Here is a 23,828-nt window from a genome sequence, read left to right as displayed (position 1 = left end):
CAAAATAGACCCAGAGACATAGAAAGGAGTATGGTTCAGACTGACAACCTCAGAGTAGGGGGTTGGGGGAGGATGGATTAGTTAAACCAAAGAACTTATATGCATGTATGCATAACCAATGGACATAGACAACAATGCTAGGGAGTGGGGAGGGTGGAATGGGGAGGAGGAGGGTCTAGGGGGGGAAAAAAGGAGAAACATCTGTAACAAAAATAAATTATTACAAATTGGAGAAAAATAAATATATAAATAAAATTTAAAAATGTTATCATAAAGCTCAGTCGGTGTGGCTCAGTGGTTGAGCATCGACCCATGCACCAAAAAAATGTTATCATGTCAATGTTCAGAATTCTGTAAGTCAAAATCTAAGTTCTTTAGCATTTTGCACAAGGCCTTTTAAGATATTTTAGCCTCATTTCCTGGAACTCTCTTCATTGTCTTCTGCACTCTCTTCATTCACCCATATATCACTGCTATATACATCTTTTGCTTTGGCAGAACCAGACATTCTAGTTCCTCAAATCTTTCTTTCTGTGTGTCCTATAACTAGTTCTTTTAGCTTAATGATATATGCTTCTTTTTCTTTTTCCTACTGGCTTCTTTCAGTATTTTCCTTTATCTCTGAATTTCTGTAGTTTGAAAATATGCCTAGGTATAGATTTGGTTTTTTTTGTTTGTTTTTTTTTTACATTTATCCTGCTTGGTGTTCTCTGAGGTTCCTGGATCTTTGGCTTGCTGCTGGACATTAATTTGGGGAAATTCTCAGTCATTATTGTTTCAAATATTTGTTCTATTCCTTTCTTCTCCTTCTGGTATGCCCATTATGAGTATGTTACACCTTTTGTAGTTATACCACAGTCCTTGGATCTTCTGGGTTTTTTTTTTTTTTTTTTCTCCAGTCTTTGTTCTCTTTGCTTTTGGGTTTTGTTGGTTTCTATTGATATGTCTTCAAGCTCAGAGATTCTTTCCTTATCTGTGTGCAGTCTACCAATAATCCCATCAAAGGCATTCTTCATTTCTGTTACAGTTCTTTTTAATCTGTAAACGTCATTTTGGTTCATTCTGAGGATTCTTATATCTCTGCTTACATCGTCCATCTGTTCTTGCATGCTATCTACTTTATCCATTATAGCCCTTAGCATATTAATCGTAGTTTAAAATTCCAAGTCTGATTAATTCAAGTATCCCTGCCATGTATGCTTCTGATGCTTGCTCTGTCTCCTCAAGTTGTGTTTTTTGCTTTTTTTTTATTTTTTATCCTCACCCGAGGACATTTTTCCATTTTTTGTTCAGGTAGAGTGGGGGGGGGGGGGGAGAGGAACAGAGAGAGAGAGAGAGAGAAACATCGACGTGAAAAGGACACATCGAGTGGCTGCCACCCACACAACCAACCAGGGCCGGGGACAAACTGCAACTGAGGTACATGCCCGTAGCGGGAACCGAACCCGGGTCTCTCAGGACCGCAGGTCGACGCTCTAACCGCTGAACCAAACCGGCCAGGGCTGTTTTTTGCTTTTAAGAGTGCCTTTTTAGAGTTTCTTTTTGATAGCCAGACATGATATATATATATAAGAAGCTGTTGTAAATAGGTTTTTAATAATGTGATATGGTAATAAGATGTGGGGGGGAGGGTAAGTATGCTACAGTGCTATGACTAGGTCTCAAACTTTTAGTGAGCTTGTGCCTCTGGGCTGTGAAATTCATAAGTATTTCTCCGGTTTTTCCTCCCCCCTTAAGTGGGACAGGATGGCTAGAGTGAGCTCAAGTTAGGTATTTCCCTTCTCCCAGGTCATTTAGGCTCTGGTAATACCCTAGCAGGTTAGGCTATGGTTAACTAGTTTCCCCTGAGGGTGGTCCTTGTTAAAAATACAAAGAAACAAAGAAACAAAATATACAGGCTTCCAGTCAAGATGGTGGCATAGGTAAATGTGGTCCTCGCATCCTCCCACAGCCACATCGAAATTACAGCTGAACTACAGAACAACCATTATTCAAAACTGCCTGGAATCTAGCTGAACAGAAGTCCTACAACTAAGAATGGGACAGAAACACAGAATGGGCTATCCCACACCCTTGTATGGCAGATGAAAATCAGGAGGGATATCTCGGTTGTGGAGGTTCCCCCTGAGGAGTGAGGGGTCCCATCCCCACACCAGGGTCCCCAGCCTAGGGTTCCAGAACCAGGAATCCCTATAACATTTGGCTATAAAAACCAGTGGGAATTGTGGCTGAGTGAAACAAAGGGCTTCTAGAGTCCCAGGTGTTCCTCTTAAAGGGCCTGCACTTGGACTTACTCAAACTCACTTACTCTGAGCTCCTGAACTGGGACAGCAGCTCAAAAGGCACCAGGGACATACAGGGAGGAATTGAAGTATCTGGCATCAGGGACAGAACTGGAGGGGTAGCTTTCTCCCAGACAGAAGTGCTGGCAGAGGGCATTAGTCATTTTTTTTCTTTTCCTAATTCATTTTTTTTCTTTATTAATGTTAGAGTGAGAGAGGAATGGAGAGGAAGAGAGAGATAGAAACATCGATGAGAGAGAACATCAATTGGCCACCTCCTGCATGCCCCCCACTGAGGATCGGGCCCACAACCTGGGCATGTGCCCTGACCGGGAATTGAACCGGTGACCTCTTGGTGCATGGGTCAACAGTCAACCACTGAGTCACAATGGCCAGGAGCATTATTCATTTTCTCAGCCCTTTCCCCACAGGGTCAGTAGGCAGGCGCCATATCTGAGTCTCCATCAACCTGGCTCACACTGTTAGCCCACCCGTCTTTCAGGCCGATCCAAGCTGTTTCCAGTGGCTTTTCCATATGAAGTCCTATCCTGGCTCATGCTTCAGACTTTCCTAAAATCTCTCAAACAAGTAGTATCTGGCTTCAGTGCACCCCATATCTCACTAAGTGACCACAGGCCTGGCACTCGCAGCAGCCAGCCTGTTTCACAACTTGGCCTCTCCTGGGCACCTCCAAGCCCAGTATAAATAGCAGCCATCTGCAGACTACTTTGTAGCTCACGATGGGCAGCTCTGGGACAGAACACAGGTGGCAGCTGATCTTGGCTTGCACCTCCCAGAGGCCCCAGAGCCAGTGCACCTGGTGAACAGCTTCAGACCATGTCAAAGGACCACCCAAGCATCTCCACAAGTGATATACTCAAGGGGCGGACTCAGCAGGCATCAGAGCTCCCCTGAAGTAAGTCCTGCTCTGAGGGATGAGGCCTTACACAACTGATCCTCCATGATGGCTGCAGCCAGTCCTTGCAGCTGATCAGCCTGGGGGTAAATCTCTCCAACTGATATATCAACAGCAATCAAGGCTCAACTACAATAGGAGGGTGTACCCAGCACAGTGGGAGTAGGGTTGCACCTGAAGTACCCAATTCAGGTAAACAGGGAGGCTATTCCACTGAACCCTACAGAACATATACTGTATAAGGCCACCCTACCAAACCCAGAGACATAGCAGCTCTACCTAATACATAGAAACAAACACAGGGAGGTTGTCAAAATGAGGAGACAAAGAAATGTCCCAAATGAAAAAACCGAACAAAATTCCAGAAAAAGAACTAAACAAAATGGAGACAAGCAATCTACTAGATGCAGAGTTCAAAACACTGGTTATAAGGATGCTCTATGAATTTAGGGGAAAAGTACATAAACTTATTTAGAACTTCAACAAAGAAATAGGAAACATAAAAATGGAACTAGAAAACATAAAGAAGAACCAGTCAGAAAGTAAGAATATATTAACTGTCATGAAGAATACACTACAGGGAATAAACAGTGAAGTAGATGAAGCAGAGGATCAAATCAGAGATTTGAAAGATATGGAAGCAGAAAATAATCAGAGCAGCAAAAATAAAAAAGAATAAAATTAAAAAATGATGATAGTATAAGGAGCCTTTGGGACAACTACAAGCATACCAACATTTGCATCATGGGGGTGCCAGAAGGAGAGGAGAAAGAGCAAGAATTGAAAAGGTATGTGAAAAAAATATTGACAGAAAACTTCCCTAACCTGGTGAAAGAAATAGACATGCAAGTCCAGGAAGTTCAGAGAGTTCCAAACAAGATGAATGTAAAGAGGCCCATACCAAGACACATCATAATTAAAATGCCAAAGATTAAAGACAAAGTGAGAATCTTAAAAGCAAAAAGAGAAAAGCAATTAGTTACTTACAAGGGAGCTCCCATAAGACAGTCAGCTGATTTTGCAACAGAAACTTTGCAGGCCCAAAGGAATTGACAAGAAATATTAAAAATGATGAAAAGCAAGTACTTACAACCAAGAGTATTCTACCCAGCAAAGCTATCATTTAGAATAGAAGGATAAATAAAGAGCTTCCCAGGCAAGAAAAAGCTAAAGGAGTTCATTAGCACCAAACTAGTATTACATAAAATATTAAAGGGTCTTCTTTAAGAAGAAAAAGATATAAAAAATATGAATAATAAAATGGCAATGAATACATATCCATGAACAACTGAATCTAAAAAACAAAATAAACAAGCAGAACAGAAGCAGACTTGAAGCCCTGGCTTGTGTGGCTCAGTTGCTTGGAGCATCATCCCATACACTGAAAGGTGGCAAGTTCAATTCCTGGTCAGGGCACATACCCAGGTTGTGGATTTGATCCCTGATTGGGGCACAGACAAGAGGCAACTGATCGATGTTGCTCTCTCACACTGATGTTTCTTTCTCTCCCTTCCTCTCTCTAAAATCAATTTAAAAAACAACAACATATCCTCAGGTGAGGATTAAAGAAAAACCACAACATACTTACAGAGAGTTGAGGGAATGGGTGGAAAAGGTGAAGGGATTAAGAAGTACAAATTGGTAATTACAGAATAGTCATAGGCATATAAAGGACAGCATAGAGAATATAGACAATAATATTATAATAACTATGTATGGTGTCAGTGGGTATGAGATTTATCAGGATGATCACTTAGTAAGTTATATAATGTCTAATCAGTGGGTTGTACACTTGAAAGTAATATAATTTTGCATGGCAACTGTAACTGAAAAATAAAAAAATATTTAAAAAAAAATAAAAATAAAAATAACTCATAGAAAACTAAGGTTCAAGTGGAGCACCTGATAAAGTGATTGTATTTGACCACACTGTTCTACTGCTCTACAGACTAACTTCACAATTGCATATTTTTCATCATTTATTTATCTAATCCAGGATCCAGCAATTCTACTCCTGGTATTCACACAAAATAAATAAAACATGTGTTGAAACAAACAAACACCACAGTGCTCTGATATATTTTTTAATGGTTCCTTTTTCCTCTCACCCAGCCGGAAGCACAGTGAGAACCTGCTCTATCTCCTGGAGGTAAAATTCACAAAAGTGTGGGAACACCCCCTAGGACCCCCCCACCCAGTTTTCAACATTCAGACTTGTCCTCACTATGCCTCCGCAATTACAGTTTCAGGTTCCTCTGCCCCTGCATAGGTTTCTGCGGCAGTTTCCACCCATGAGTCTCTGCTCCAATAATCGTGACTCCCTGTATTTGCCTGTTTCTCCAGTCTTGGGGGCAGTGGTTTGCCTTGTGTTGTTAGCACTCTTAGGAATCTAAGATAAATTATTGATTTTTCGAATTGTTCAGGTTTTTACTTGTTAGAATGGAGTGGTGACGTCCAAGCTCCTCACAAGAGGAACCAGAAAACTATTATAATATCCCAGAAATTGGTCAACAGATTCACTTTTACACTATCTGAATGCATCATGATTTTGTCAATTCAACTCTATCCTCTTTTAGTTGTCATTTCTGTCTGAAGAAGCCCATAATTTTTTAACCCCGTAGGACCATTGCCAAGTCTTCACCTACAATATTCCAGTCATAATAAATACACTAACTTCTTATCAGGGAAACCACACTTCCTTTCTTCTTCCCTGCCCTTCCATTTCTCAGCATCCCACCAGTACAGGTAAAATCTGTCACTTGTCCATACTAGAGATAATACAAGCTAGAGATAATAAGAGAAAAGAACATAGATCTAGACCACCACAAATACCCATCTTCCTTCTTAAACACTCTATTTAGCATCTATACGATTACTCTCAAGACCTTATTTCTCCCAATCCCAGAAGATTGCTGAATTGAGGATGGTGTGTAAGGGGAGGAAGCTGGGACCCTGGTGGTCACTTACCTCTGGAAGAGCCCTCTGCAGCACACATAGGCCTCATAGGTTCTATTGGTGATACTTGTGTTTAGGAAGGAGACACAATCAGTTTCGGCTCCCCTGGGAACATAGAGGATTCCTGAAAAAAGGAGACAGAGATACTAAGGGGAAGATTTTACACATATTCCTGAAGGCTCTCAATAATTTGGGTATAAATTGGAAAACACTGTAGATTAGGTGCCTTTTCTATGCGTCTGTAAGATGGATGGTTAAATCAGTATTCTGAGATCTTGTCAGGATCTAGGTATATGATTTCTGTCAGGACTCTAAACTGAGGTACCTACCTGCCACACAGGCACTGATGAGGGATACACAGGCCCCTGTGAAGAGGGCACTGACCACAGTCTTGGACAAGTCACTCTTCCGGTGGGGTACCATTGATGCTGCAGACAACAAAACAAAATAACTTGATCTCTTTCTCACCAGCCAATCTTATATTTCCCCTGACCTTCAATTAAAGAATGCAGAAGAACAAAACACAGCAGATGAATAGCTTTTGTATCACTAACCACCAGAGATCGGCCAGCGGGACCCTAAGAAGTGTGTATATACATTAGTCCTGAAGGTTCACTAACTCAAACATTCCCCAGGTCAGGAAATGTGTGTCTGACCCTAATCCCAGTGGTTCTTCCCAAGATGTATCTGGATCAAAGACAGCTCTGGTTTGCTCCAAACAGGCACAAATGTCTGGTGTTCACTAGTTGAGATTTGCACTCTTAGGCTAGGACCAGAATTAGATGGATTTGAGCCAGAGGGATAAGGATGGCCACATTCACCTGGCCTTGCTCACATGATGCGCATCTGATCACTGCTAGGTGGCAATCTCCCAACCAAACAGTAATCGGGCATCAGAATTAGAACAGTACAGACAAGTATTTAACAAAAGGGAATAAATAAACCAAAAGGAAATTGTTTCGCCTTTAAATTGTTCAATCAGCTACCAAATAAATCCACTTAATGAGTCCAAATATCAGCACCGTAATAAATGGACACACTAAGCTGTATTTCTTCTTATAATCTATTTCTAACTTGTATCTTCCAAACTCTTGGAACCTGCTGGTCATCCTCGCTGCCCCTGCCCTCAAGAACAACTCCACTTTCCTCTTATTTTTTCATCCAACCATCACCTACAATCCAATGTATCTGTGTCTGCTTCTAATACCACTCCTCCCCCACCTGGTAATTTGTAGCTTTCAGTCCCACACTTGACACCACTCGCTCTTACTATCTATCTGCCTTATGTGTCTGGTCATTTTATTTGTCTTTTGATTCCTGTGAAACTTCTACTTCTGTGAAGACAACTGGTGAGCAGCCACTAATTTCAGAAAGTACCTTTGCTACTGAATAAAAACAAAGTATCTTTACTTATATATGCACTATGCCAATTTAATGGCAAAAGAAGAGTAATATCATTATAATCTTCCTCAAAGGGAAAATAAAAATAAAATAGTTTTGGGGCCTCCAATCAAAGGGTACAAGTAACAGAAATTGAGATTGTAAGCCCAGCCTGGGCTCCATGCATAGCCAGGTAGCATGGTTGCCTTAACTCCAAATTAACTGTGCCTGAGAGGGCCCATTTCACAGCAATTTCTCTATCTGGTCTCAACTTGTACTGACACATCAGGTCTGCCTACCACAGAGTCTGAGATCTGTCTGGATTATTGGGTAGCTGGGAAAATGAATTAACTCACTCAAGCCTCCGAGTGTGATTCCTATGGAACTAAAATTGGCAAATCCACAGAGTGAAAATGTTGTAATGATTTCAGCTCTCACCTAGGAAAAACAAAAGTAAATAAGTAAATAAACTCAGTCCCATATGTGCAGTCATATAATCATGATAGAAGTTCCAGAGATCATAGAACCTCCCATCTTTTCCACACTACCCTCAGGAATATGGAAAAGATGCTCAGAAAATAATCACTTCCTGAGTTATAACAGAAATAATGATATGGAAACCACAGTGGGCCTCTTTGCCGAACACTCTTCTTGTTGAAGTTGGTGAAGAAGGAGAAGGCCTAGAGATGAGGACGATTGAGAAGGGAGAGACAGAGGGAGACAGAAAAGGATATCAATTTATAGCAATTTAAACTTATAAATGTAGCAGTGGGCTTTAGATCATCAAAAATAGTGTCCACCCTGGACTTCCCCAACTGTAAAAGCCCAGCAATTATAGAGAGAAGGTGAGTCAGAGTGCGAGGGAGGAATAGCACACTGATCTCAGGACAGCTGGGATGCTGAGCTAAGCATACTGTTACATTCGCTTTCTGATTAGGCCTGGGACACTGGAAAGGGATCCGTGGGTGTGAAACAAATTTGTGTAATACTTTCTGTCTCCCCACAGATGATTTATGCTTTTCCGGATTGTCACCTACAGAAATCCACTGTTTCTCTCCTTCGATCCATTCTTCCATTCCAGAGAGACGTTTGTTCTTGTACTGAGACAGTTGCTGATAGGCCACAAACTCATTTGTGAAGAACTTGATCCCCACCATCTCAGCCACCATTGGACAATCTGCCCACTCTACACCCATCATGAAAACCATGGGCCTTAGGATATAGGAGCAAATCACCTAGGTGAAAAGAAAGAGATATCCAGGAAAAGAAAGAACAAGTAACACAGGTCAGGACACAAGAACTTTCTATGGAGCCTTAACTCAGTCTCCTCCACCCTCCTATCCATGCTGTCTTTTAGCTCATTGTGGGTCAGGAGAGCCTGCATAGTTCAAGGACCACTTGAATGCACTAGAGGGATAGCCCAACACATGTAATTCTTTACCTGGAAAGTGAGCCCCTGTATGTCTACCAATTCCCCTAGCCAGGAGAGGGCAGCATTGATGAAGGCCAACACAGCCAAAAAGGCAATCAGGTTAGCTGCTACGTTAGTAGCAAGGCCTATGGCATCTGTGGCTCCATTGCTGGCAGCTTCCAGGACATTCGTCTCCTTCCTGAGGTTATTGGGCATATGAGAAGAATATGATGTCTGGATTAGTCTCAGCCCCTTACAGAAAGGACTTGAGAGGTGATGAGATTCCTTGGTGACCCTTTTGGTGGAGATTCCACTGAAGCAGTATCAGATTTAATTGACATGAAATTGTACTGACACCTAGGGCAGAGGATACTGGTATGCAGAAGACAGGCAGGTGGAAGGTTAAACAAACAAAGAAAATCAACATGATTAGCTAGAGGCAGAGGCAGACAAGAGGGGATATGGAATCAGATTATTCTTTCTCCAGGAGACTTGAAGCCTCTGCCACCACAGTGCTACTCTTGACTCTGCACCTAACCTCACCATCCCCCACGGTGGATCCTCATTGGACTCACCCACGGGGCAATTTTACCCCCTCCTTATTCTTGAACTTGGATTCCTCCACTTCTGGATATACCAACTTTGACAAGGCGAGAGCAGAAGGGGCAGCCATCACAGACGCAGAAATCAAGGATGACGCTTCGATCTGTAAGGCCAGATACAGGAATCGGTGTCTGCAGAACCCGAACTTGGGCTCACCCAGGAGTGATCAAACAGATTATGCCTACCCCGAAGGATATAAAGGCTCCCAACACAGTGCCTGAAATGGTGGCAAACCCTCCAGTCATCACTGCGTGGATTTCAGAGAGTGTCATGTCTGCAAGGTACGGTCGGATGAGCAGAGGTGCCTCTGTCTATGAACAAGGAGAAGTGAGTCAGATTCGAGAGGATGCACCTCCCCACCCCACAGTGCCCACCTGGCCCCAGGGACACATCCTCCAATGTGAGCGCCCTACCAGCATGGAGCTCTGCTTTCAGCCTCTCCCAGCATCTGCCTGACTCTCTGGCACCTAATCATATCCTGGCTGCCATTGTTCTCATCAGTTTTCATACATGTTTGTCTTATTTATTTAAATTCTAAAATATTATGGAAAAGAAATGGTATATTCTCCATGTCCAAAATCATATAAAGTAAGTCCTCCTTCAAAGTTGATAGATTCTTCAACTTTAAGCAAAACAATGCATAATAAAACCAGTTTTACCATCGACTAATTGATATAAGCAAAAGTTACATTCCTATGGTATCACATCAACTTTATAATGAAACAAAGTTGAATGAAATACATTTTGTCCAGACATTATTCAAGGACCTGCTGTACTTAATGAATGACCTTATGAAATACAGCGCACTTCCTGAGTACATATTAGTAGCTTAAAAAGTACTCATTAAATTAATTGTAAATAGATTATTAAGGCCCAATGTTGATGACAGAATCGAAAGAAATGTTTGTGAAAATGTTATGAAAGTATGAAGACCCAACTCTGTAAACTATATTTAGCATCAACTTAAGATAATGCTACTTGTCACTTGATGAGTGATGACTGTGTCTAATGCTGTACTAGATGTTAGGGATAGTAATATAAATAAGGCAAAGTTCCTACTCTTAGGAGCTTATACTCTAGCAGAGGAAACTAAGCTGATTTTTGGATAATTTCGGTAAAATGTGGAGTGCTGTAGTGGAAGTACACAGAAATACTCTGAATACATTTCAGAAACAGTTCATCAGCTTAGGGCCTTGAGAGAGAAAGACCTCAGTACGAACTCCTTGTCAATTTGACAAGCCATTGTCCCTAACATTGAGCTAATCAGTTAATAGCATATATTGAGCACCTTTTTCATATATGTGTATCAAATTAGGTATTATGCGGATGAGCCTTGGTGTTAGCTCTGAGCAAGACCAGCTATTGCCTCCTTAGAGACCCTGGAAAACAAGGATCACAGGGAGAAACCAGAACCATAGAACAAATATCCTTCATAGACATTGAAGGCAGTAAGATTTGGACCAGGATGTTTCCCTAAATTCCTGTATAAGAAGTTAGATTGGTGGTTAAGGATGTCCAAACTAAGTATTAATACATAGGAAGGGTAAAAGCAATGAGCTGAGTTTCCTTTGAACTTCTGAGTTTTCTTTCATCAGTGATTGGCTGCCCACACAGCTCATTTATTTGACTTTTCAGAAGGAAAACATACTTTTCTCAGCCTGTTTTCTGCCACACTATTTGTTGCCAGGAAAAAGGTCAGAAGGCCTCAGGGTACTTACCATACCCACAAAGATGTTTCCTGCCACAGCCAGGGTCTCTGTGGCAGTGGTGCCCATGGTGATTTGTAAAAACCAGGCGACCTAAAGGGATGCAAAGACCTAAACAATTAACATCAGCAGCAATCTTGGGGAGTACCCAGCAAATCCCCACCCCCTTCTCCATTTAACTGGTAAGGAAACTAAGGCCTAGAGAAGTGGAGTGACAAGCCCAAGGCCACAAAGCAAGTTCCAGCGCCTGAACCAGAACACAGGGCTCTTGGCTTCCAGAACCAGTAGGTTAAAACTCAGTGTGAAGTGGCAGGCCGGCCCATTTTCTCTTCCTGCTCTGCCCCTCAGCCTACCTACAGCCTGGGCCTGACCTGATATCAGGCATGCTGAACAGTTTGCCTTTTTACACTAGTTCTAACATCTAGATCCTACATGTGAGCATTTTTTCCAAAGTGTCATTTTCATGCTTCTTGACAGACCACAAGATGAAAGCCCACCTCCTGAGTGGTGTAGGAGGATGACTCACCTTCTGCACTACCCACTGCACAAGGCCCAGGTAGTAGAGAATGGACATCACGCATCCAAAGTAAATGATGATCGGTAAGGCCTGTAATGAGAATGACAGGCAACTGATGAGATATTATAGTAGTCCCCCCTTTTCTGTGGTTTCAGTTACCCACAGTCAACCATGGCCAGAAAATATGAAATGAAAAATTCCAGAAGTAAATAATTCATAAGTGTTAAATTGTGCACCATTAGAGTGATGGAATCTCGTGTTGTCCTACTCTGTCCCAGCTGGAACATGAATCATCCCTTTGTCTAGTATATACACTGTTTACACTACCTGCCTGCCAGTTAGTCACTTAGCTGTCTAAGTTATCAGATCAACTGTCACAGTATCTCAGTGCTTGTGTTCAAGTAACCCTTGTTTTACTTAATGACTCCAAAGCACAAGAGTAGTGATGCTGGTCACTCATGAAGTGCTTCCTCTAAGAGAAAAGTGAACGTTCTCAACTTAATAAGAAAAGAAAAAAATCACATGCTGAGGTTGCTAAGATCTATGGTAAGAATGAATCTTCTGTGAAATTGCCTAATTTATAAATTAAACTTTATCAAAGGTATGTATGTGTAGGGGAAATAAACATAGTACTTGTGGGGTTTGGTACTATCTGTGGTTTCAGGCATCCACTTGGGGTCTTAGAATGTATCCCTGGCAGGTAAGGGGGGATCACTGTACAAATGTGCTTATGTATGCCATACATGGACTACGTTTCAGGCCTCTAAATTAAGCTCTCAGCCTTTCAAGAGCAGCTGACACAGTGTAGATACTCAGTGGATATAATAAATAGTACATGTAGCAAATCTATCATCCCATTAGTACTAAGCCACAAGATGTTTCTTGAGCCTTCCTCCCCCATGCCTATTTTATTCCAGTTTCAGTATGGTAACAATCAAAGGGCGAGAGATTGATGCTGTGCCTTCTATTGATGGGGTCAACCTGGTATGTAGACTGGCTGATCTCTTGGACACACATTTTCATCCTCTGCTTTACACTTCTCCCCACACTGACCCTCATTCCTGACTACAAAACAGATAGGACCTGAAAAGCGAAGGCATTCTTGACCAGCATATCCCCAAAGACAAAACTGGAGCCAGCCACAGTGTAGTTCAGGAAAATCTGAAAGAAAAGAGAGAGAGAGAGTGAACAAGTGTGAAGCCAGGTAGGTCACAGAGGAACACACGATCAGCCTCATGCATGATTAGGTCCTACTGCTGTTACTGAAGTTGGTGTCCCTTTGACAACATGGGGACAGGTTATATCCCCATGAACTGCTCACTGAATGACAGAGGACTCAGTAGTTCAGTTCCCTGTATTCATATGATTAGTTGTACCCCAGTATACTCTTCCTTTCCCACCAGATCTCCAACCGCCATCAATAAGACCGTCCAATCTCTTCATGCTTCCCCCAAATCTCCTTTCTCTGGGGTTCTGAAAGAGCAGAGCCCTCACATTCAATTTCTCATACCTGAATCTGGTCTCCCAGCCACTGAAATGCACTAAATCCAGGATCAGTTCTGATGACCAAGATCCCAAAGACAAACTGAAGTCCCAGGCCCCATAGCACCGTCCTCCAGGACACCTGGGACCAATAAGAACATCATTCCAATGTGAGTTCTAAACCCTACTTGTCCATTACCTGGTTGGAGTATTTATTTATTTATTTATTTATTTATTTATTTATTTATTGGTACATGCCCCTAGTGGGAACCAAACTTGGGACTCTCTGGTCCACAGGCCCACGCTCCAACCACTGAGCAAAACCGGCCAGGGCAGGTTGGAGTTTGAAACATGGGTACATGTACTCTGGGTGAAACTAACCTAGGATGTTAACAGAAAATCCAGGGTAAAATGGAGTAGGGAAAACAGGGAAACAGGGCTATAAGATGTAAAGAGCCACATATGTCCATATGATTTTTCAAACTGTGTCTACAGGTTAGATGATACACAGGCATGCATACGTATATGCAAATAAAGGTGTCATAAACCAATACTTTAATACTATTATGTAAAATGCAAGCCAATTCTCCATTCTATTTTCTTTCTTTCCTTTTTTATTTCTTTTGTTTTATACACACACACACACACACACACACACAATTACATATGTGATTTGCATTATATTTCTATTAGATATTCTAGTTGTCTTTGGTGTTTTCATTTTTTTTAATCCTCACATGAGGACATTTTTGCATTTATCTTCAGATAGAGCAGGAGAAAGAGAGGGAGGAAGAGAGAGAGAGAAACATTGACGTGAGAGAGACACATCAAGTGGTTGCCACCCACACTCCCCAACTGGGGCAGGGGACAAACTGCAACTGAGGTATGTGCCCTTAGCGGGAACCAAACCCAGAACCCTCTGGTCTGTGGGCCAATGCTCTAACCACTGAGACAAACTGGCCAGGGCTATTTCTTTTGTTCTTTAACACTGGCCTAGATCCACAAATTTGATATCAAGGCTCACCTAACATTTGAAAATAAGTGGTCTAGGGCCTCTGATAACTTTAAAACTTCTCTTAGGAGCAAAATAATCAAAAAAGCTAATTCCAGAAACTGTAAAGAGCTTAGTTCCATGCCTTTATAATCAATATTTGACACATGCATTTTATCATCAGTAACACACGGCCCTTGGCCCACCCTGCATACTCCAAACTCACTGCCCTGTGGTGTTTGGAGAAGGCAAAGAGGATGAGGATGAACATGCAGATTCCTGCGAAGGACATCAGCTGCTCTGGCCTTTGGGCTGTGTCTAGAGCCAGCCACAGGATAAGGCCAACCAATGCAACTCCAGCGAACACCCTGAAGAGAGAATATCAATACCATGTCATCAACTCGGTGAATGAATAACAAGTAATTAACCTTACCTCTAAGCAATAGTTCACCCCTAGGGTAAGTGAAATAACTCAGTAGATTAGACACAGAAACATATCTTGAGAATCACTCATCTGGTAGTTTCCTAGCTGGCAGCTCTCTTTCCAATTCTTGTACTCACAGACTGAAGTTGAAAGAGTCCAACCTGAGGATGCAAATCACATGACTTCCTTTCCTCAAGTTTCCATATCAGTAAGATGTGATATAAAGGCTCATTCTTTACATTTGTAGTAATTAATAACCAAAATATTTTTTAAAGGAAGAAAAGTATGCATGGTCCTCCCCCATGAATCTTCACCCAATTTCCAACCATTCCAAGGGCAAGAGTAAAGGTGAAGCCACACATCAACCCTATGGTCATAGGTTCCTTGATGTACCAAACATGCTTGATCAATACACAGACTGGTTTCCTCATGTCTGAGTGTTGGAGTCACCTCAGTTCAAGGGAAAAGAAGTAGAAAGGAGAGCACATATGAAACGAAAACAAAAAGAGCACACTGTCCATGGAGGTGCCTCCGAAAAACAAGGACAACGAAATGCATCACAAGTCAGAGTTAAATTTTGGAGCTGTTCTTACATGAACTCTTCTCACTTAAAGTGAATAAAATCTGGCTTTCAGAATCTATTCTGCTAATGAATAGTATCACTTTAGCTTTTCTCCTCAGTGTTACTCAATGATCCAAAATTTAGGTTGTAGTCTAGTGTGTGTCTCCAAATAATTGCTGTTGCAAACATTCTTAACACCTATTTTCTGTGCGTCCATTGGAGGATAGGCAGAAAACAGGAACTCTACAAAGAGTCTGAAAGTTATTCTTTCACTCCAGGCCTGTGATCAAAGGACACAGCATGCTATATAGTTAGTTAAATATAGAGCTGTGGCTGCTATAGAATCCAGTTCAGTATTCACTGAAGAGTAAGTTTGCTGGTTAAACTCCAAGGAATTGTAAAAAAAAAAACAAACAAAAAACAAAAACCACCACTGGGTGCAGGAAGTCTGGGGGACTAGAAGAAAAAAAGCATTAAAAAATATCAGGGCCCTGGCCGGTTTTGCTCAGTGGTTAGAGCGTCGGCCCGCGATCCAGAGAGACCCAGGTTTGGTTCCCGCTAAGGGCACGTACCTCAGTTGCAGTTTGTCCCCGGCCCTGGTTGGGGTCATGCGGGAGGCAGCCACTTGATGTGTCCCTTTCACGTCGATGTTTCTCTCTCTCTCTCTCTCTCCCTCCCACTCTATCTGAATAAGGAAAAATGTCCTTGGGTGAGGATAAAAAAAAAATAAATAAATATATATATATATATATATATATACACACACACACACACACACACACACACACACACACACACATATATATGTATACACATATATATAACAGGGAACTAAGAGATATGACCACCAAATCAATTTAATAGCTTAATGCAGCTGCAACCCTCTTTGTTTTGATTACTTCATTGCAGAAAAGAATGGTTTTTCTTCTGTCACAAACCCTGACAATAAACAGACTGAAACTCTTCTCTGAAACATAACCACTCTGTCCCCCAGCAATGTTGATACGTGAGGGTACAGGAAACAGACCGAAGTCCAATGCTCAGAGGCTTGTTGCTATTTGCTGTCTGAGCATTGATTTTGAAAAGCATAGGTGAGGGTCCGAGAGACAGCTCAGGAACTGTCAAAGGAGAAAAGGGAAGTAGACTGGGGTTTGGGACAAGTTTGAGAACCAGGGATATTGAGATTCTTAACTCACCATTTCATCCAACGCTTCAGGCAGGAGTTTTTAAAGGGCTTCACGCATCTTGTTAATTTTTTACCAAACAAACGTTTCAGGGAGCGGTGAGCCAGGACCAAGAGCACCAAGCAGGTGAGAACGAACAAGGCCAGTGCCCTCTGGAAATTCAAGATGCAGGCTGCCAGGAAGTAGGCAGCATAAGCTAGAAGGAGAAGGAGCAGAGTAAGGATGAGCAAGTCAGAGCTCCCCAGGCACAAATGAAGCTCCAGTCATGAATGTTTGGGACTTGAAGCAAGAAAAACCGTTCCGTGATGTTGCCAGCCCCAGACTGAGCTGCAGTTCTCAAGGCCAGAATGGACGGCTGTTTTCGTCTTGAGGATACCCAAGGAGAGTGCAGCCTAGTTTGGATACTGCATGTTTTCACTTATTTTTAATGAAATCCCTTGAATTTACTCTGATCCTTTTTCAGAGTAAATTTGGAGTAGATTTTATCAGTATCCATCATTAGTCACTCCAAAAGTCATCTTTTAAAAAACTTTATAATCCCTGCCCTGGCCAGTGTGGCTCAGTTGGTGGAGTATCACATGAACCAAGAGGTCACTGGTTGATTTTTCCAGTCAGGGCACATGCCCAGGTTGCAGGTTTGATCTTCAGTAGGGGGCCTGTAGGAGGCAGCCAATTGATGTTTCTCTCTCTCTCTCTCCCTCTCCCTTCCTCTCTCTCTAAAGTCAATAAACACATATTTAAAGTACATAAATTAAACTTTATAATTCCAGTCATTTTAACCTTTCCTCTTTAGCAAAACCACATAAACAAGGCTACTGCTGTGAAGTATAGCAGATCCTCAAATGATGTCTTTCATTATAACATTGATAAGATGCCATTGGAACTTAACTCTTGTTTATGTCAATTAGCCTTCTGTAAAATTGGTTCATTATACATCATTCCACTTAAAGTGGCAGAACCTATTGACAACGTTAATTGAGGACTTACTGTGCAGCCATACAGTCCTCAGCCCATGGCTCCTTGACTGACCCCCAAATATCATTTTTGTTCTCATCATCCTAGCTGCCTCTAATATTGACATCAAAGTCCTATATATGACTGACAGTATATTTTAAATAGAGGTTTACTGTTTAAAAAATATATATTATATCATTGATCTTACTAGCAAACCAGCAAACAAGTACTACATACCATAGGGTTATCTTGCAAAGACTACAAGAACCATGCCCTGCATCAAATAAAAATACTGAAATAGAGATAAGCCCAGATTCTCTGAAATGTTTAAGTCTATCAAACAGTTTTGAAAAACAGTGTAACTCAGTAAATATAGTTTCACCTATAAATAATTAAGATCTCTACATCAAATAGCCCTTTAGATTAGTTTGTGAATGAAGTTGTATCCCATCTACAAACATCTTCACACAAGGTCACGTTCCTAAAACAATGGTGTCTCTTGCTCACAGGAATTCTCAATGCCTCACCCAAACACAACAGGCCCAGCAGAATCTTCTTGAACAAGCTGGCATGTGTTTTGCAGAAACTTCTTGCCCTGGTGAAAGGTTGTAGTAAGCTCCTCCTGGTGAGAACCCAAAAGTTAAGATACAAAAGTTACTCCATCCCATTTGTATCAATTCCAGAACTTATATTATCTGACTCTGGGAAGGATTTTCTCTTAATCAATGAGGAAAATTATTCAACCAGGGGGGACACTGGGTGGTGTCCCAGCAGTGCCAAAAAAGGCCAGATCGAACCTTGCTAATGGGCAGCAGGTCAGAATAACCCTACTCAGTCTAGACTAGCAATATCCTCAGTAATCTCCTACCACAGAGGTGAACACTGGTCACATCAGGGAGAGCCTTCTGGGGCTTACTGTTCCCAAGGGACCAGGCATTGCTCAGCTTCCAGATTCAGAAAAGGGCCTTTTCTTCTGAGAGGCAGCTTTGGCCATTCCTTCCTAGAAACCATACAAACCCATAATTTTGAACAGTCAATCAGATGTGCATTGACAGACCAGGAGGAAAACACCAAGAATCCCTGGTGGGCAGGACCTGAGAGAAGATACCCAACAGGAAGGACTATTCAAGTTTAATTTAACAAACATGTATATAGCACTTTCTATGTGCTGGGCTCTTTCTAAGAACTTTACCTATAGTAACTTGTTGACAAGAATTCTTGAGGTAATTACCATTATTATTCCCATTTTACAGATGTAGAAAATGGAAAACAGAAGTTAAGTAACTTTCCCAAGGTCATGGACACCGTAAGGAGTAAAGACAGAATGTAAACTCAGGCAGTCTGGCTTCAGGATCTGAGCTCTTCACCATCAATTATGCTGCATTTGACCTGATCCCAGGTTCACCTGTCTCTGCCAATCCTCAGTTTCCTCAGCACATTGCAGTCATTTGAGCAAAAAGATCTAATTTTCAAACTCTCAAAGCTCCAGAGAAGGTGAGCCCAGTAAGAAAGTCCCAGTTGGCCATCATGCTGAGGCAGGACAGCTCAGCCAGGGCTGGGACCAGCCACTAATTCCAAATGCCTTGAGATCTTGGCTCACAAATTTCCATGGCCCTTTCTCCACTGCTGCCTTTCCCATCTAACATACTCACTGTTCCTTATACATAGTTTTCCTTTTCACTCCTCCCTCTCGTCCTTTTCCTCCTCATTTCTCCTTCTGCAGGGGGGCGCCCAGCCCTGTGTTAGCAGAGTAGAATGTGTATTATTATATACCGGTAACATGAGAAAGGAGAAAACAATCTTTGTCACCGCCTAACTGAATCAATTCAAGAGAATACCTTAGGATCTCAAGAACTCTGCTACCTTTCCAGGCTTAATAGAGAATGTAGTGAGTAAAAAGGATTGCTTAGAGGTGTCAGTGTACCCGAAGGACATCATGATCTTTGGTACATCATGACCTTTGAAACATCATTTGCAAAGTACATCAAGGAATGAATTAATGTTAACCCTAGTCTCCCTTTGTGTGCCAGATATATTTGATTTGCTCTTTCAGATCCACTCTTCACCTTGCTCTGTGCCCAGGGAATCATACCCTGTGAACTACACCAATGGACTCCCATGCCTTCTGGCTCATCTAGTTGGGTGCCACCAGGGGAACCCAGAAGGGGATCAGAGTGTAAGAAAAGACTGAGGTCAACATATTGAGGAGGTCTTCTTTATCCGACTCTCCTAGGTTCTCTTATATCTTGTCCCTTCCAGCTTAGGAGTAGTAATAGTTTACTGCTGCTAGCCTCAGGTTCTTGCACTGTCCATCCTCATGGTTCTAATACATCTTGCACACATCTTTGTAATGATCTCTGTGTAAATAAACCCTTTTCTAAATATCCTAACTTAAGTGTGCAGTCTGTTTCCTGTTGGAACCCAAACTCATGCACTAGGTGAAGCTGATATAAAATTATACCCAGTCAAATGCCAGTTCAGCAAGATCATTGCAAAATAGGAGTGGGCATGCACTAGTCCAAGAGTACATATGAACCACATGCCTAGAAAAGGTTTCTACCATCACCTTGTAATCAGACTTGACCATGTCCTGGGAACTAAAGTCCCATGGGTACTACCAGAAATCAATTAAGAGCACTCATTTCTGCGAAACCCATTAACAACTTGATCCTAGAATATCAAGTTGGAACTGGACCTTGGGTTTAAAAAAACTAAAATTAGCCCAGCCAGTGTGGCTCAGTGGTTGAGCGTGGACCCATGCACCAAGAGGTCAGTGGTTCGATTCCCGGTCAGGGCACATGCCCAGGTTGTGGGCCAAATCCCCATGGGGAGCATGTAGGAGACAGCCAATTGATGTTCTCTCTCATCAATGTTTCTATCTCTCCCTCCCTCTCCCTTCCTCTCTCTAAAGTCAATAAAGAAAAAATATTTTAAAAATTAAAATGAAAAAGAAAGCCATGAGGGGCATTTCAAATGAAAAAAGAAACCAATTGAGAAGCAGTGCACAGAGGCATGTGAGCAGGTATTCATGATCCTTGCATCCTGCTTGGCCCAGGATCTTGCTAATAACACCAAGCTCTTTACTTTACATAATGGTACAGTGTGAGGGTTAGTATTATGTTATATCAGGAAGCTGAACTGGGAAGAAATCTATGTGATAGATGGTGAAATTTGGTCCTTCCCATACCTTGTTGTTCTGACAGATGGTGGAGTCTTCCCAGATAAAGTGCTCTCTGTCATTAGAGAGAGTCATGACTACCTTCAATGGCCTTTTGACCCAGACCCTTTAGTTCTGTTGTTAGCAAAACTTTCTCCTGGTTTCTAGTATATGGATAATGCCCATCATGGACTTCCTTTGCTAATACAATTTGTCCCTTCCAAACCTCCTTCCTGGTAATTTGTACGGTTCACACCCACCTGCTTATCTTGCCATCCCCACCCATCCCTGCCAGGCTTACCACTATCCTCCCTGGAAGGCAGAACAGTTGCTCTGATAGCGCAGCCAGAAGACACAGCAGACTTAGTAGGAGCAGGTGGAGAGCTAGGAGGAAAAGTGAAAAAGAGAAATGATCTTTAAGAAAGGGAGAGGTCATTGATATTCAATGATGATAAGATCAAGAAGCATGGTGAATGAGAAGAAGATGCCAGACTTGGCAGTGAAGAGGTGAGTGGTTCTGTTGGAGAGAGCTGTTTACAGGAGAGTGACTGGGTAAAGGCGGAATTGCAGGGGATCAGGTGAGGGTGAGCATATATGGACTACTTTTTTAAAAAGTTTGCCTGTGAAGAAAAGAAAAACCAGACACTGTTTATTAAGCACCTTTTGCCAGCCACTGTAAGACCTCACCAATCACCGTCCCCAAAACCACAATGTTAAAGGAAGTCTATAATCAAGGGAACTGAGCCTGCCAGCAGGTGGCAGAGTTAGGGTTTAAGACCCAGATCTTTCCATTACTCCATGTGGCTTCTACTTAAAGATGTCAGACTAGAATTTCAGAAGGATCATTCCAGAATTCTAAACTTATGATTGCTAAGAGAGCAGAAAAGAAGAAGCATGTAACCATGTCTGTGAATGTCAAAGAAGCTTTCACAGAGGAGAGGACAGATGAACTGATATGAAAGGAAAGGGGAAGAAGTTTGCTAAGTGGATGTGTTGCAGGCAGCTAGAAGAGAAGGCTGCGGTATCTCTAGAAGAGGGAAAGCATACTTGAGTGAGCCTAGCATTTTGAAAGAACAGTGTAGTTTGCTGTCTCTGAGAAGCAGGGAGCATGTAGATGGATGATGGGGAAAAGTCATGAAAAAGGACAGAAGTTAGGTCATGTAGATTATATACCATGGTTAGGAATATAGACATTATCTTATAGGAAGTGGAAAGTCATTGTAGAATTTAAGCAAGGTAGTAATGTGAGAAGATATGTGTTTTTAAAAGATCACTCTGGTGGCAGTGGGGTGGGAGATGGGCTGGGGATTATGTGGGATGTAACTGAGGGTGCAGGGGAGGACTGATATGAGGGGTGGATGTCATAGATGTTTAGAAGAGAGGATTAACATCAGGTGGAGGGAAACTGGGATGACAATGAGGTTCCTGCCATGTGTGACTTAGTCGGGTTGAAAACATTCACCAAAATAGAGAATACAGGAAGAGGAACAGGCACGAGGAGGAAATGTGAGCTTATTCATCTTTGTATGCCTAGAGCCCAGCCCAGGACCTGCCATCATACGGAAGCCTCAAACCTATGCTGATAGAAGTTTGGTTTCAATGTTTAATTTGAAGTATATATGTGACATCTAAGTGTTTAGATGTTTGGTAAATGGTTAGATAGGGCTGAAGCTTAGAACAAAGGTGAGGCTTCAGATATGGCTTTATGAATCAAGACATTATGTTTAGTAGTGAGAAGAGATGACAAAGGACACACCCTGGAAAATGACAAGAAAGTACACCCAGAAAGGTAGGAGAATAAAGAGGGTGTAGTGTCATTAAAATCAAAACATTAGTTTCAAGGAAGGAAAGTGTCAGAAGGGTCATGCTGCAGAGATTCTCAATGAAAGTGTGTGGAAGGAGGTTTTATGAGTAGGTTTTCATTGATCATCTGAGTAAGAGAATTTCAGCTGCCAGTGGCAGTACAAACTGGATTACGTGGGGATGAGAAGTGAAAGACAGGTGAGAAAAATACTGTTGCAAGTAAATCCCACTTTTCCAAGAAACTTGGCCATGAAGGAAAAAGATATTGCAAGGTTGAGGTAAGGTTGATTTGGTTTTTTTGTTTGTTTATTATAAGAAGAAAAAAAATTTTAGTACACTTACAAATTGAGGAAGAGTCTAATAGGGAAAGAGTAACTGAAGATATAGGGGAAAGAGGGCTCTGTAGAAGGGGATGGGGAAGGATGGTAATAAAGTTGGCTTCAGATAATTTAGTTTTTAAAAAAACTAATAACAGTATAGTATGGGGTTTATAACATGTAAAAATAAAATGTATAAACAAACAATAGTAGTATAAAGGATGCAAGGGGAGATACAGAAGTATACTATCATGATTCTTATACTTTATGTGAAAGGATATAATATCAATTGAAGGTAGACTTGATAAGTTGACGATGCATACTATAAACACTAAAGCGAGCACTGATATGACAAAACAAAGAGTTATAGCTAATAAGCAAATGAAGGAGGTAAAATGGAATCATTTAAAAATATTCAATTAATCTGAAGAAAAGCATAAAAGGGGAAAGGGCATAAAAAGAGGAACGACATTAAAAAATAAAATGGAAAGATATCTCATGTTCATGCATCAGAAGAATTCATATTGTTAAAATGTGCATACTGCCCTGGCCGGTTTGGCTCAGCGGTTAGAGTTTCGGCCTGCAGTCCGGAGAGACCCGGGTTTGGTTCCTGCTAAGGGCATGTGCCGCGGTTGCAGTTTGTCCCCGGCCCTGGTTGGGTTGTGTGGGTGGCAGCCACTCGATGTGTCCCTTTCACATCGATGTTTCTCTCTCTCTCTCTCTCTCTTTCTCTCTCTCCCTCCTACTCTATCTGAACAAAAAGTGGAAAAGTGTCCTCGGGTGAGGATTAAAAAAAAAAAAAAGAAAGAAAATGTGCATACTACTCAAAGCCATCTATGGATTCAATGCAATCCCCATCAAAATAGCAATGGCATTATTCACAGAAAAAAAATCCTAAATCGGTATGGAACCCAAATAGCCAAAGCAGTCCTGAAGAAACAGAACAAAGCTGGAGGAATTATAATTTATTATTTCAAACTATAATACAAAGATATAGTAATAAAACAGTATGGCATGGCATAAAAAGACACATAGACCAATAGTACAGAATAGAAAACTCAGAATTCAACTCCCAGATATACAGTCAACTAATATTCGACAAGGGAGCCAAGAACACCCAATGGGGGAAAGATAGTCTCATCAGCAAACAGTGTTGGGAAAACTGGATAAACACATGTACTGGA

The 23,828-nt window shown here is 41.7% G+C and overlaps 1 protein-coding gene across 1 annotated transcript in view; it reads right to left on the bottom strand.

Moving 5' to 3' along the window:
• Positions 1-23,828, bottom strand: part of SLC28A2 (solute carrier family 28 member 2) — a 35,905-nt gene that overhangs the window by 8,784 nt on the left and 3,293 nt on the right. Inside the window, exons 4-17 of the mRNA XM_036248851.1 lie at positions 17,895-17,989; positions 16,426-16,609; positions 14,470-14,611; positions 13,281-13,394; positions 12,854-12,931; positions 11,780-11,860; positions 11,266-11,346; positions 9,733-9,858; positions 9,520-9,650; positions 8,975-9,143; positions 8,571-8,768; positions 7,890-7,971; positions 6,483-6,581; positions 6,166-6,277 (exon numbers count right to left, since the gene is read on the bottom strand). Of these exons, the coding sequence (XP_036104744.1) occupies positions 6,166-6,277; positions 6,483-6,581; positions 7,890-7,971; positions 8,571-8,768; positions 8,975-9,143; positions 9,520-9,650; positions 9,733-9,858; positions 11,266-11,346; positions 11,780-11,860; positions 12,854-12,931; positions 13,281-13,394; positions 14,470-14,611; positions 16,426-16,609; positions 17,895-17,989 (1,692 nt within the window). The remainder of the gene's footprint in view (positions 1-6,165; positions 6,278-6,482; positions 6,582-7,889; positions 7,972-8,570; positions 8,769-8,974; positions 9,144-9,519; positions 9,651-9,732; positions 9,859-11,265; positions 11,347-11,779; positions 11,861-12,853; positions 12,932-13,280; positions 13,395-14,469; positions 14,612-16,425; positions 16,610-17,894; positions 17,990-23,828) is intronic.

Source organism: Molossus molossus, unplaced genomic scaffold (assembly GCF_014108415.1).
Source record: "Molossus molossus isolate mMolMol1 unplaced genomic scaffold, mMolMol1.p scaffold_m16_p_1, whole genome shotgun sequence".
Taxonomy (NCBI): Eukaryota; Metazoa; Chordata; class Mammalia; order Chiroptera; family Molossidae; genus Molossus; species Molossus molossus.
The sequence above is the reverse complement of the archived record's forward strand: the minus strand, read 5'-3'. Positions and strand labels throughout refer to the sequence as shown.